Genomic DNA, 15,546 nt, shown 5'->3' with positions numbered 1-15,546 from the left:
ACCATCAAGCCATGCCCACCCAGTCACATGACCATCAAGCCACACCCACCAAATAAGTGACATCCACAGAACTGGTAGTAAACTTTTTTGAATCCCACCACTGGTCATAAGTCACTTTTTTTCAGTGCAGTTATAACTTCGAACAGTCACTAAATGAACTGATGTAAGTTGCGGGCTACCTCTATGTAGTTTAAACCAATGCTGTTCTTCATATCTCTCCATAGCTTTGTCTTGATTAACTAACTTTGTTTCTATAACATCCATGAATTTCTTTGTACGTTGTCCTTTTCTTTGTTTTTAGTTTTCCCTTTCATTTAACTAGTTCATTTTTATTGTTTTGCTTTGCAATGTGTATAATTTGACTTTATGCCCAAATCACTTTGAAGTATTTTCTTCTAGTAATTTTCATATTCAGTGCATTGTTCCATATCCATTAATTCTTACCTTATCCTGCCTTGTTTATCATACACAGGTTTTAAATGCCTTGTATATAAATGAGCAGAAGCATGCTATAATGAACAGTTATTTTCCTTTTTTTGACAAGTATTTATTCTTGCAAGATAACAAATTACTATCCATTACTTTTCTACTAGAAGATCTGAACAATTCTCCATCAGTTATCCTATTTTTAGTGAACTTTCTGCTAAGATACCCAAATCTATGTACTTGCTCCAGTTTTACCTTTGTAACTTGCCTTTGTTTCTCCACTTTCCCAGTAAAACACAACAACTTTGGTCTTTAGATGGTAAATTAATCTATCATACTCATAGTATCATTTTTATTTATTATAAGTCATTTATTAAAAACCTTCCCAATACCTGAAGGTCTCTGCGTAATATAAAATAAAACACACAAAAAATATAAGCTGAATGTATATACCATTAAAATTCTTGTTCCTGTAACCTTTAAACTGCGTGAAACAGTTCATCAGAGAGTAACAATTTTTGAACCAATGTACGTCAAATGGGCTAATTTACTTAACATATCCAAATTGTGGAATCTGCAGCATGAGATCTATTGAAATTGAAATTTGACTAATTTTCTGAAACATTTTATGAAGTAAATGTTATTATAAAACAGTTTATGAAATAATACAAAATTTCATAAAATATTTACTGTGCTGACATTTGTCTGCACTAGGCAGCTCAATATGGATGATTTTTAAGGCAGATACACCTCTGAATGTATCCCATCACTTCCAGTGAAGGCAATACACCAGAGGTTGTCATTGTTGAAGACACTGAATTATGGTATGGTAAGAAAATATCCCCAAAAGGAGGGGTCTAAGAGGTTATCTAGTGGAATATATAGATAACTTCAAAAGAAATATAAAAATAGATATTGTATAAACTAGGAATAGCACTAGTTTAATGAAACTAATAAAAAGTTACAATTATGTTAATTTTAAAGTTAACTATAATATGTTAATTTTAAAGTTACTATAATGTTTCTATTTGTATCTAACCATTTTTATATTAAGGTTATATTAAATATTTTTATTATATTTAAGTGAGGTTAATCATTAAGTACCATTTGTACAATCTTTAAATAGTAATCTCTTTCATGGGATGAGATGGGTATATCAGCAACAATAAAATATTGTCATTTAATTTGGCAGTGTCAACCTATTTTTTTACTGTTTAGTATTCAATCTTTATTGATTAGCCCTTGGGCCGTATCAAAGTCCAGAATTCCAGAAACAAATTATTACTAAAATTTGAGCAAAAATACTAAATAATTTAGTATTCAGTATTTAATTCAGTTTTGAGGCTGATTCCTTGATGGATCTGGGTGGCTTCCAAACATATAATTGTTTTCTCTCAGTCTGTACAGGGGACTGCTGGTTCAAAATGTGGCAGTCTGGACAGTTAATGGTGCCAGTTATTCAGCCTGTGTGTTACTAGTGTAATTCAAGGTGATAGTAGTTTTATGTTCATAGTTTGGGGCCAGTTTACCTATGGGATCATCTCTTTCCAGTTATTGCTGTCTTTTTTTAACCAATCCGGAAGAAAGGTCCATTATCCCTTCCTCCCTTCCTTGTACACTCTCCCCAACCCTTGTTGCACCTACCAGTACCTCACACACTCCTTTCATCTTTTCCCACCTGGCAGCATTCATTTACTGTGCTACCTAACCCACCCACACAATTGGTTTAGAGAGAGTTTTATTTTGTCTTTCTCCCCAGCAGTTATGTTTCTGGTTTCAGCTTATTCACACTGCTGGATTAGAACAGCAATTTGGCTCGAGATCAAGTAAATAACAAAGAAATGAACATATGGCAAACTCAAAACAGTCTCGGAAATACAGGCTTTGCCTAGGTAGTTTCAAAAGAGATGCCAAATTCCAATCTGAGGTTTGGAGCCTCCCATTAGATTTGTCAGCCAGTCCAGTGAGATTGCTGTCACTAAGGTATTGGTTGTGCTTTATGACCATATCATCCAGCAGTGGAAATTCTGATCTCAATTGCTATGGGAGTTAAGGGCTACCTGTATAACTTTGGGTCTAGTGTGAATTGGGGCTAGTAATGAAACCTGTGAAGATGTTGATTGCAAAAATAAGTTTTTTTAGTTAAAAATAGTACAAGCAATTTAGCAAACATAGTCACAGTTGTTCACAAATACAAATTAATTTAAACAATTGTTTAGAAAGGGATATTCAAATTTTGCTTTTAACTTTATAGTAAGACAGATTTTGGAAATAGAATAACAAGAAGTAGTAAGTTGTAAGTTGAAGTAACTTATCATTATGTGAATACTAATAATACAATAAAAGTAATACTAAGTGTATTTGAGTGCGCATTCCTTATAATTTGGCCATATACCTCTATCTGTTCAGCTATCTTATTCAAGATGATTAAATCTTCTAAATATCAAATTAATATATTATTTTATTTTGGCAATAATGCTCAGCAAGGTTCATTCTTTTTTAAAAATATTCTTCATTAGTGATAACTCTATCTTTATAGTGATATAGCAAACTGTTCATGGAGTTTACACCATTACTGCCAATTTATAAGAGATTGTGAAAGTTGTTCAGAATGTGTGGAATATGTCAGATAAGTTGTCACAGTGTTGTTAATTATTTATTGTCTGTACATTTCATATTATTTGCAAGTATGCTGTACCTGCAACATTTAAATAGTGTTTTAGAAACAATATTAACAAATTTTGGTTTTAAAAATTAATTCCAGGATGCTTTCTCCTTGAGATCTGCATAGATTATAGATTTTTCTTTTAGGCTTTTAAATCTATAGCAGTTGATCAATTGTTGAAGACAATATGAAACTTATTTCATATAATCCAGCTTCTGAAAATAGTTATTATCCAATAATAACTATCATTATAACTAAATTATCAAATTGCCATCTAGTTCCATATCTCTGGTGGTATTCATTCAGAAAACTAATATATGCATAACTTAATATTTTAATGGAGGTGTGTTAAACTAATTCTTCATTTTGGTCTTTCAACTATATTAGTCACGTTTTGTTTCTTCTTAGTAAAAAGTTATATTATGTCAAGAAATCAAATACATACTTATATGTCTTTTTTTAAAAGGTGTTCCATGATGTTGCTTATAAAGCCAAAGATAGAAATGATCTACTATCTGGAATTGATGAATTTTTAGATCAAGTGACTGTTCTTCCTCCAGGCGAATGGGATCCTTCAATTAGAATTGAACCACCCAAGAGCGTTCCTTCTCAGGTAGGTTCCTCAGCAAATGAAGAGTCCTTAAAAATTCATAATGGTATGGTAAGTGTGATCAAGATTGCACCATAAACCTGAAAAATAAATTTGCAATGAAGTAACAAGTTGATGAAAGGTGAGATCAAATTCATAGAATTGTTTTTATCCTATAAATCTTTATATTTATAATTTATAAATCTTTATAGATTTCTATAAAGATTCAAAAGCAAAAAATAAATAAATTATTTTACAGCTTTTAATTTATTGAACAGGAGTGGCTATCACTCTAATGTTAATTAGCCTTTTAAAAATCCAACACTGGTTTGTAAGAACACTATATTATATAGTTAGCCCGGAAGACTAATATCAATGTGAAGAAGACTGCTTGAAATTATGCTTGTTATTGAAATATGACTTCAAGAGTGAGTATAGTGCAGTAGCTAAAACGCTAGACCAGAAATGGGGAGACCCACATTCTAGTTTTCCTTTCCTAGTTATTTCTTCTGATCCTTAAATATTGTCAGCTGCTGGGACAAGCTGGCTGAAAAACAAAAACCTTCCTCAGACCATACATTGATAGTTTTGCTATAATTAAATAGATAAAACATAATGTAAAAGAAGCATTTGTCCTGCTACCAAGAAACAAATACTAAGAATTATAACTTTATCATGACTTAAAGGCAAAAATCATTTAACATTTTAATATAGGAGAAGAGGAAGATTCCTAAATTTCCAAATGGAGCTGCTTCTCCTGGAGAACCCCTTAAGGAAGAAGGTCATCATGCTGGACCTGAACTACAAAGAACTGGAAGGTGTGTAGAATTTACTTCAATTATAATAACATCAGTGTGAAAATCAAAATTATTGTTGCTTTAAAAATTTATAAAGTGTCATAGATTAAAATTTCTACATAAATATGTTTGATTCCTAGCTAATGGTCTATTTTAAGTCTCTTAATATAGTAGAACTATTCTTTAGTAGATTCTAGGGACTATAGTGAAGTTTTAATACAACATCTGAACCATATTATGAAGATAAAAATAATTTGAAGTAAAAAATTGCCTGTGTGAAGCTAGATATTCAAAATATTACAGTTAAGAGTAGTTATAGAATTTCTCACATGTGAAAATTATACAGATGTCCTGTAGGCTCCCAATCTTGGCAGTTACAACAGAAAAAATCATTTCAGAAGGATAATATCTTTGTTTAAATTTAATTCTAGTGAAATGTCTTCATATGGAAAATCCTTGTGAAGATATGGTTGCCTAAAATTTCAAGATGGGCTAAATTTTAATTAAATACTATTTTTAAAGGAGAGACAACCCTGACAAATGGAAGATTTTAAATTTCAATTTCTTTCAAAAGTTGTTCATCTTCCTTAGGATGAATACCTGTTTTGTTTTCATTCTCAATTGTAAGCATAAAAATAATGGGCATTATAATGCAGCTTTTTTTAAAATTAAATTGTTTTTTTAAAAGAATACTTTTAATCACTAAATTATTTTTTAAATATCTTATAAACATTAAAATAATGCTTTCAAATACTTGCAGCTAGCTTCCTGTTTCTTTAAAAATGTAGACAATATTAAATATCAAAATTGTATGTAAGTCTATTTAAAATTACTCAAGGCATATATTACCATTCCCCGCAACCACATACATGCACAAAACTTGGTACTGAATGGAGAAGTTGATGCCCTGAAAATGTTTTCATTTAAGACAAGCCCCAGAGACTAACAATGGATACTTTACCATTAAAATGCATAAATCAGAAGATCAGTTCACTCAGCTAAGAATGTATAGATGAAATTGGAATGTTTGCATCTGTATTGTCAATAGGTTTGGAATATAAGGCTAATTTATGCTAAAAATCTGCACTGTCAGTCTTGTGTGTCCCATAGTTTTAAACATTCTGGAGTCCTATAGAGTACAGTTTGATGAGTTTCATCTCACCTATTTAGGCTTTTTGGTGGTTTGATACTTGACATCAAAAGGAAAACATCTTTTTTCTTGAGTGACTTCAAGGATGCATTAAGTCTGCAGTGTCTGGCCTCGATTCTTTTCCTATACTGTGCCTGTATGTCTCCTGTAATCACTTTTGGAGGGCTCCTTGGAGAAGCTACAGAAGGCAGAATAGTGAGTACAAAGAATGGTAGTAGCCAGGATTTTAGCTTTTCAGAGGCAAGTGACTGTGTTCATTTGTCTCCTTTATTTCTACTTTTATTTGAAGACCTTTATCAACCTCCTTTTGACTAGCCCTGCCCAATAATACATGTTTCTCAAATATGTGGAAAAAATGGAGAACAGGAGGAGATGCACAGTTAAGGTAAAAATTACCCTGCCTTGATAAATCTGTTTCATGGTCCGAGAAACAACTTTCATTGTATGTTTTTAAAAGGCCTTAGCCTAGTAATGGAAAAATATTTGTTACATCTTCATAATATATTCAAGAATGCTAATTCAGAGTTCTTGGTTTTTTTTGTAAAATAATAAAATAAAAAATATGCTTTTAAAATGTTTTGTAGATAAAAATTCAGTATTCTGTACTAAACTAAATGTCATGCACACATGTATGTAACAAAATTCAAATTAATTTTTTTGTTAGAGAAAAGCTGTTTCAAAAAGTGATATGACAAAAAAAGAATTATTTCTCCTTCTCTATCATAATTTATCATATTTCATTTGGTGTGAAAATAACGTACTACCATCTTTCCTTCCCCATCGACCTAAGTCCAGGCTTGAATGTTCCTGGGGATATTGTTGTTATTGTTAGTTGCAAAGTCATGTCCAACCCATTGTGACCCCATGGACAACATTCCTCCAGGCCTTCCTGCCCTCTACCATCTTCTGGAGTCTATTTAAGCATGCTAAAAAGCATTTAAGCATACTAAAAAGCAGAGATGTCACCCTGCCAACAAAAGTGTGTATAGTCAATTATGGTTTTCCCTGTTGCAATGTATGGCTGTGAAAGTTGGACCATAAGGAAGGCTGAGCACCAAAGAATTGAGGCCTTTGAACTATGGTTCAAATGAGACTGCAAGGTGATCAAATTGGTCAGTCCTAGAGGAGATCAACCCTGATTGCTCTTTAGAAGGCCAGATCCTGAAGTTGAAAACTCAAAATACTTTGGCCACCTAATGAGAAGGAAGGACTCACCGAAGAAAAGCCAAATGCTGGGAAAGACTGAGGGCAATAGAAGAAGGGGACGACAGAGAATGAAGTGGCTGGATGGAGTCATTGAAGAAGTAGGCATGAGCTTAAATGGACTCCAGAAGATGGTAGAGGACAGGAAGGCCTGGGGATATAGCATTAGAGAAAGATGGCAGAAAAATGATAAAACATCTTTTCTTACTGGTCCTCCAAACAGAATAATTCTCTTCAATATGCTTTCCTCTACAAGAAATACTTGGATTTGAATGCATCTATGCAACACCTAGTTTGATTTTAAAATATTTATTTTCTATTGCCAGAGGAAAAATATATTTCTAAGGAAAACTTGAATGTGAACTTTAAGAAGTTTGGTCAATTACTATATTTTCATGATAAGTTCAACGCTATATCAGCCATAATAACAGTTGATTTATCCTAGTTTTCAAATTAATGAATTAACCAAATATATAAATGAATGGAATCACTGAATATAAGTTATTTGTGCTCAGCATTTTAGTTTGTAACTGGCACTTATGAAAATACATTTTGAAGGTCTTATGGCATATAATATGCCAGTGCAAATATATTCTTCCATGCACAGGGTGGAAAACCTATGGCTTGTGAATCGTATGCTCTCCTGAATTGCATTTTTGTCATATCTAGAGCATTCTCAGTTTGCTTTGATGAAATTTGGCAGCAATACATCAGAACTTTGTCTATAGGACTTTTCACATTTGGGGACCAAAGTAAATGGCCACTTAGTTATGATCAACCCCCATATGGTTTAATTATCACATTTGCTTAATAGCTACACCCTAAATTTGCAAAGAGGGTTTAAAATTTGTCTCACTACATTACACTATTCCCATGCCTCCCCCCACCCCTGCAAGCTATGGAATGGATAGCTTTTATAAATAAAAAAAGCATATTCCCCTTCTACAAAATGGATACTTATCTCATTTTGGAAATAAAAATGTGTGCCTGTAGTCCTTAAACTTATTTACATATATATTGAGAAGTTAACTTTGCTTTCTAAGACAATATTAGTATTTTGAATTTTACTAAATTTGTTATATACCTGGACACTTTTAGATGTATATATTATATTATCCTGGTTTGAAAAAGACAAAAAAAAGTCTCCCTACTATTTCCTTATAGAGAGCTAGTTTTCTATATTACAATATGACCTGATAAAATGATGTCCGATGTCTATGATTACCATACATAGCTTACTACCCATAGCTAAAAAGATGCTATTTAGCACTATTTTGGTATTAAAATAGTAGCTTTAATTGTATGTCATCAAGCTGCTGACTTTTAAAATGTCCATTTTTAATGTCCATTGAAAAATACCTGATACTTTATTTTCTAGTTGTCTGGAGTTGTTCGTTACCTTCAGTGGCTTGATGTGCATGAGTACACTAGTTTTTGCATTTTTGTGTTTAAACAAATAACTTAATAACCTAAGATTAATAATAATCTTAATAACCTAAGAAAGATGTTTTGAGTACATGTGATTTTTTCATATCTCCAAAGCTGTCATTTATACAATATATTTGCTCTGAATATCTAAGGTTAATGCACTGATCAGCTCAGACTAAATTGTGTGTATCTTTGAAGTATGATTGTATATGCTAAAGTGGTTGTGCCTCACCCTAATTCTAACCCCACTGATATTTATGTATCTGCAATGATTGATTATTTTAGTGTACACAGTATCAACTTATATTTGCCCAGAAAATGTTTTGGTTGATCTTGAATACTATGCAGTGAATTCAAAGTAATTAAAAGTGAGGTTGTTCAGATATTTTAAATTACTTTTGGTATTTTAAAGTATATAGAAATATAATTTTAAGTCCTCCTATTCCCTGGGAATGCCTTATATAGAAAATAAAAGGGGAGATAGTTGCTGGGCATCTATGGACACTGTAACTGAGAAAATGCATTACTGAACAGGATGATAATTATTTGATCTATTTATTATTTCTATTGTCTGTTTATTTCTTTTAAATAATTGAATCATCATTGCCCTGTTGCATTCAGTCAGTTTTTGAGTTCTATATTTTAATACAAGCCTTATGCCCAGCTTGGCTAAAGATTTCTTTCAGGAAAAGTTATCCTTGTTTTCCTACTTTATTTAGATTTAGTATGTTACAAGTATTATAACATCCCTTTTGTCATTTAATGTGTCAAAACAAATAATCTTTCCTTAGGTTTTGTATAAATTTACACTTTCATTGGACTATTTCACATTGAATACTTTATTACTAATCTACAATGTAAAATGTATTTAGCTAATAATATTTATAATATTCTAACTGTTGATGTTAATTAATATATGAAAATACACATTATTAAATGTTTAATTTATCTTCAGTGAATCACAGGATTCTTTTTCCCTCTCTCCAGAGTGCAATAGAGTCTTTATTTGGAGCTTCATTAACTGGAGTTGCCTATTCACTTTTTTCTGGGCAACCTTTGACAATATTGGGCAGCACTGGACCAGTACTAGTATTTGAAAAAATATTGTTTAAATTTTGCAAGTAAGTACATTTTTCATTCTCACAAATTCAACATTCTATTAGCTTCAGTTTTTCTGACACACACTGAAGTGTAGTAGTTTCAAATATATCTAATATTTACATGACTTAATTTAGCAGGAAATCAAAATTTTGTTTTCATCATCAAACACTTTTAGAATTGTCATTAAAATCAGATAAGGCAAGCATTCTAGAACAAAGCTAGTTCATCATTTCAAATATTAATTATTATTTTTTGTAAATTGTATTGGTTTTTAAAGACAAACAAAAACAAACAAAACATAAAAACATCCAACTTTCTTCCATAAGTGTACAAGCAGTGTGTCAGTTGGTTTACAAATTTTTTGTGCATCCATTTCATAGTCACAATTACAGTTACATTTCATAATAACTCATATTATCAATCAAAGATTGAATACCCTAGTATCATTATTACTCAATCATTTGACTACAATTTTGTTCATTCATACTTTGCGAGATAACTTTAATTTACTTAGTTTATTTTATAACAATTCATATAATCCTCCCAAATCTATCCTAGGAACATTTTATACATATAATAATAAAAAAAGAAAAGAAATACATCTTTATATATTCATTGTTTTCTAAAATTCTACATATTTTAATATTATGTTTTATTATCTAACCATTGATAGAAAAGGTCCCAAATTTTGTAAAATTGTTTATCCTCTTGTTCTCTAATTTCAAATGTCAATCTACTCATTTCAGCACATTCCAATATTTTCTTAATGGTTTCCTCCTGCGATGGTATTTTCTCATTTTTCCAATTTTTAGCAAATACAATCCTAGCCATTGTTAATACATTTACAATCAAATATTTTAAATCTTTACTGTATGTATCAGGTAAAATTCCCAATAAAAATATATCTGGTTTCAAATCTATATGTTTTTTTGTCATTTTTTCCAACCACATGTGGATTTTAGTCCAATATTTTCTTGCATCTGCACAAGTCCACCACATATGGTAGTATGAGCCATCCTTGCTATTCTTGTCGGGGGAAAATGCCACCTGTAAAACATACAAATTTTCTTTAAATGTTGTTGACATTGTCATTTTATAATTTTGAGACCACAGTTTTTACCATTTCTCTAAATCAATCCCATATCCAAAATTCTTCCCCCAAGCAATCATAGTTTCTTTAACTTGTTCTTCTTCTAGTTTAATTTCTAATAAATATCCATACAGTTTTTTAATCACCTTTTCATCGGTACCTGTCAAAATCTTATCTAAGTCAGTCAATTTATGAAAAACCTTCTGTTTTAAAATCCTTATCATACCTTGAGTGTATTTGTGCATATGAAAACTAATTCATCTTTATACCTTGTTCCTCTAGCTTTTGCATAGATTTAAGTTCACCCTTTTCATTCAAAATTTCCCCATATCTGTTTGTTCCTTCTTGTATATTATAGGATAGGAAAATGCTTCAATAGTCGATAACCAGACTGGAATTTTCAAATAGCATTGTCTTTTAATCTTCTCCCAATTTAACCACAGAGACTCCCGTATATAATGTCTTCTAAAATAGCCCTGTGTTTTGGTTCCCTTGTACCATAAAAAAGCATGCCACCCCAACAACAAATCATGTCCTCCTAATGTTAACAATCTAGTATTTCTTAATGTTATCCATTCCTTAGCCCACATCAAGTTTGTAGCTTGATAGTACAACTCCCAATTAGGCAAACCAAATCCTCCTCTAATTCTAGCATCTTGCAAAAGTTTTAACTTTATTCTCGCTTTCTTACCTTGCCATATATATTTCAACACAATTTTATTTAAATCTTCAAAGTAGTTCTTTCCAAACCTAATTGATATTGTTTGAAACAAATATAAAATTCTGGGTAAAATATTCATCTTGACTGTTGAAATTCTCCCTATTAATGACAATTGTAGATTTCCCCATTTCGTCAAGTCCAACGCTATCTGCTGTTTAAGTTTAATGTAATTGTTCTCTTTCAATGTACTATATCTTGCTGTCAAATGTATCCCCAAATACTTAACCTTGTTCGTGACTTGAATTTTGAGTAGGTCTGCCAATTCTTCTTTTTGTCTTAGTAGCATGTTCTTTGTCAAAATCTTTGTTTTATCTTTATTTATTTTCAAACCAGCCACTTTGCCATGTGCCTCTATCTTTTCCAATAATTTTGGTGCTGTTTCTAAAAGGTCTTCTAAAATAAAAGCCAAATCATCCGCAAAGGCTTGCAATTTAAATTCTTCCTTTTTGATTTCAAATATTAATTTTTGATCCACCAGGAATGAAGTTACAAATTATCTTCTTCGTTTCAACTTACTAGCAAATCTTCAAGGTACTTTTCCTGATACAATTTTAAAAAATAAATAAATATTAAAAAGAAATTACACAAATGATAAATATTAAAAACTAAATGCATCAAACTGCAGATCGAATTACATTGTTTTAAGACAAGGGGCATATGTGGTGGGAGAAAGTACATCAGAAAAATTAGCATGGTATCCGTGATTGCCTAAAAAACTCAATTTTTATATATAATATGCAATACATGTTAAAAAGGAAAGGATTTTTATCACACAGTTGCAGTTGTTTTTGTTTTGCTTCCCCTATGGTTGCATTTAGAATCATAGTACCATAGGGCTGGAAGGAACTTTGGAGATTTTCTAGTCCAAGGCAGGAGACCTTGTTATCATTGGTCAGTGAGAAGGAAAAACATGAAGCTGACTTATGTCAGACTAACTCGGGACCCAATCTGATACCAAAGAATTTATTAAAAAGCTCTTAAAAGGATGCCAGTAATTAAAGATGCATAAGCATTGAAAAAGTTCTAATTGCCATGCATCTTCAGAAGGCAGTAATGCCAGAGACCAGCTTCTGCAATAGATCTGCTATTCCTGATTTTAAAGCTTTACAATTTAACATTTCCAATCATTTTATTTCAGTTGTTGAAATGTCATTAAAAATTTAAAAAATAAAAACAAACAAACAAAACAATTAGCGTGGCTATTCTATTGAAAGAGAATAAAAATCTGTATTTTGAAGTTTGTTATTGATCCATAGTTATGTTTATTTGCTTGGGAGGATTCAGTCCTCCTCAAATTCTGTTATATAGTTGTAAGTGCATGTATATATTTGTCAACATGTGTGTAAATAGAATGTATTGCAATAGTGAAAATAATTCTTATAAATCATTTCACTAATATATGATTCTATGTTGCCTTTTTCAACAGAGATTATGGACTTTCTTATCTTTCATTACGAACCAGTATTGGTCTGTGGACATCATTTTTATGCATCCTGTTAGTAGCAACGGATGCAAGCAGTCTTGTGTGTTACATTACTCGATTTACAGAAGAGGCTTTTGCTGCCCTGATTTGCATAATATTTATATACGAAGCACTGGAAAAGCTCTTTCATTTGGGAGAAGTATATCCTTTCAATATGCACAATGACCTTGATAAGCTGACATTGTATTCGTACGTGTGATTTTTAAATAAAATACATTATTTTATTGTTTTCTTTGAACTTTCCTAGAAATTTTGACAGCCAGATTAAGCCAATAGTACATCTAAGAAAGTAATCCAATAGTTTACAAATTATTATTTTGTTCTAACATTTCTTTGATTATTACTCTTAATGCATATTGTAAATTATTTGTTTGGATATTTCTCATTCTGCTCCTTTTCTTTGCTTTTTGTCTTTATAGCTAATATTGAAACCAAGGACCATGAGTGTTTATTTTTAGAGTTGTCAGCTCTTTATTAAACCAGTTTGTTTTGAAAATGCACTGCATTTCCTTTTTTTAGGTCATTTCATTATTTCATAGTAAATGTTCTTAGTTTCCATTATTCTGTTTTCAAAATATGCATTTAATGTTAAAATATACAAATATGAGACACTGATTCAAATGCTGAATTTTAAATTTGCTAGATGTGTATGTGCTGAACCTCCAAATCCCAGCAATGAAACTTTAGAGCTATGGATGAAAGCCAATACATCTCTGGATACCATACCATGGACCAACCTCACAGTTAAGGTGAATGTCTTGAAAAGTGATGTAAAATTTCATATTGCTGTGCTGATTAAAATTTGCATTTGATATGTGGTTTGAGGAAGGTATGGGACATGCAGCCTGTGCTAGACCTCCCAAGGCCTCCTCCACCCACCATCAGCACTTACTTGGACTCCTCTGCTAATCTATGATCATCAGTGAATGGATGGCAATGCTGGGACTGCCACCATAGTGATGAAGCCGCATGACATCTTATCATTGCATCAGGTATGACCAAAATTCCAGTCCCAATTGTGATGGTGAGAAACATCTGTATGAGCTATCAAGACAGTGTCTACTGTTAATCACATATTTTCCCATGACAATCTATCTCTAACTTGATCTAAAGATCTTCCAATAATGCACTGGTTGTTCTGCCCTCTTCTCTTTCCTTCTATGTTTCCAAGTTTTATAGCCTTTTCTACAGAACCAGAACTTTGTATTATGTGTTTGAAGTAGGATAAGTTGAACTTATTTGTTCCTTGAGTGGAAATTGTGGGTTGATTTACTCAATAATAAATTGTTTTATTTTCTGTCACAATATTCCCAGGATCTTTTTCAGCACCAAAGTTCAAAACATAGGTATTCTTTCTGTCTTCTATTCTACTTCATCAAAGTGCAACTTGTGCTTCCATAGACTGTCATAGGGAATGCCATTGCTTGGACCAGCAGTCACCAACAGTGGGCCATGGCCCACTGGTGGGCTGTGAGAAAATTTTGGTGGGCCACAGAGAAATCTCACCCCCAGAGCACCCCCCCAAAGCAATTAATCCAGGCTGCGCAGAAACACAAGGCTGCTCAGCCCACATGGCCTGTGGGAACCCTTCCTGCCCACTCACTCCTTACCCGACAAACTTGTCTGCTAAGTTGCTATTTTTCCTTTTTCCGACCATCATCTGTTCTGCTCTGCCGGGAGATTTAGATTAGCTAGGAAGCAGGAAATGGTTGGATTTATTGCTTTCTAGCTAAGCACAGCCAAACCTCCCTTAGGACTGAAGGTTTGCTTGCAAGCAAATTCAGTGCAGACTCATGGCAAGTAAATTTGAGAGACTGAGCTAGCCGATGGCAGATAGATCACTCAGTGATTCTGTAAGCAACTCAATCTGCCTGCTTTACCTAATTTTGGGTAAAAGTTGTTCTTTTTTTTATAAAAAAGTCAATATTTACATACATGGTGTGTTGTGAGTTAATTTTGTGAGTTTGCTTGCAAGCAAATTTTGTATGACAGACTGAGCTAGCCAACAGCAGATAGATAGATTTCTGAATGAATCTGATTCTGTGAGCAACTCAATCTGCCTGCCTGCTTTGCCTGATTTTGGGTAAAAGTTGCTCTTTTTTAATAAAAAATTCAATATTTATATAAATATTTATATTTACATACAAGCCATGCCCAGCCAGTCACATGACCACCAAGCCACACCCACAAATTAGTTCATGCCCACAGAACCAGTTAGTGGTCCCTGGAATCTAAAATTATTAGTTTGGTGAACCCTGAGGTCCAAAAGATTGGCAACCCCCGGCTTGGATTGTTTTGATCTTTGTAGGTACAGATACATTACAACAGGGGTCCCCAACCACCAGGCCACGGACCGGTACCAGTCCGTGGATCATTTGGTACCGGGCCGCAAAGAAAATAAAAATAAAATAAAAATGGTGGCTTTCTTCACCTTCGGTGAATGCTGCTGGGATCAGGGATCAAGGACACAAATGAAAGAAGGGGAGGGAGGAAGCAATCAAAGCTGTCCTGCTCTCCAGCTCAGCGGCTTCGGTTTCCTCCTGCCTCGTTCCTCTCTCAGTCACTGTCTCGCTCCTCCACCAGCCCAGGAAGAAACTGCTTCAAAGAAGCCGGCAGGGTGGCTTTTCCTGTTGGCGCAGCTCCTCCGAAGTATCCGTTCACCCCCACCCCGCCGCTCGCGGTTCAATCCAGTGCTCCATTCTGCCTGCCTGCCTGCCTTCGTTTCTGGTTGTTTCGGAGTAGCTTTGGCTGAGAATAATAACTATTCGCCTTTTACTCAGCCGAAGCTGCTCTGAAACAACCAGAAACAAAGGCAGGCAGGCAGAACGGAGCACTGGATTGAACCACGGGTGGCGGGGTGGCGGGGAACGGGCGCTTTGGAGGAGCTATGCTG

The 15,546-nt window shown here is 33.2% G+C and overlaps 1 protein-coding gene across 2 annotated transcripts in view; it reads left to right on the top strand.

Moving 5' to 3' along the window:
- The window catches only part of SLC4A7 (solute carrier family 4 member 7), a 107,534-nt gene that overhangs the window by 71,752 nt on the left and 20,236 nt on the right, over positions 1 to 15,546 (top strand). For both annotated transcript variants that reach the window (XM_087916774.1, XM_026708228.2), the window contains 6 exons: positions 3,558 to 3,704; positions 4,395 to 4,498; positions 5,648 to 5,822; positions 9,246 to 9,379; positions 12,597 to 12,842; positions 13,297 to 13,402. In XM_087916774.1, coding sequence (XP_087772900.1) covers positions 3,558 to 3,704; positions 4,395 to 4,498; positions 5,648 to 5,822; positions 9,246 to 9,379; positions 12,597 to 12,842; positions 13,297 to 13,402 — 912 coding nt within the window. The remainder of the gene's footprint in view (positions 1 to 3,557; positions 3,705 to 4,394; positions 4,499 to 5,647; positions 5,823 to 9,245; positions 9,380 to 12,596; positions 12,843 to 13,296; positions 13,403 to 15,546) is intronic.

Source organism: Pseudonaja textilis, chromosome Z (assembly GCF_049901715.1).
Source record: "Pseudonaja textilis isolate UNSWEBS1 chromosome Z, rPseTex1.2, whole genome shotgun sequence".
Lineage (NCBI taxonomy): Eukaryota > Metazoa > Chordata > Lepidosauria > Squamata > Elapidae > Pseudonaja > Pseudonaja textilis.
This window is presented reverse-complemented; position numbering and strand designations above follow the sequence as displayed.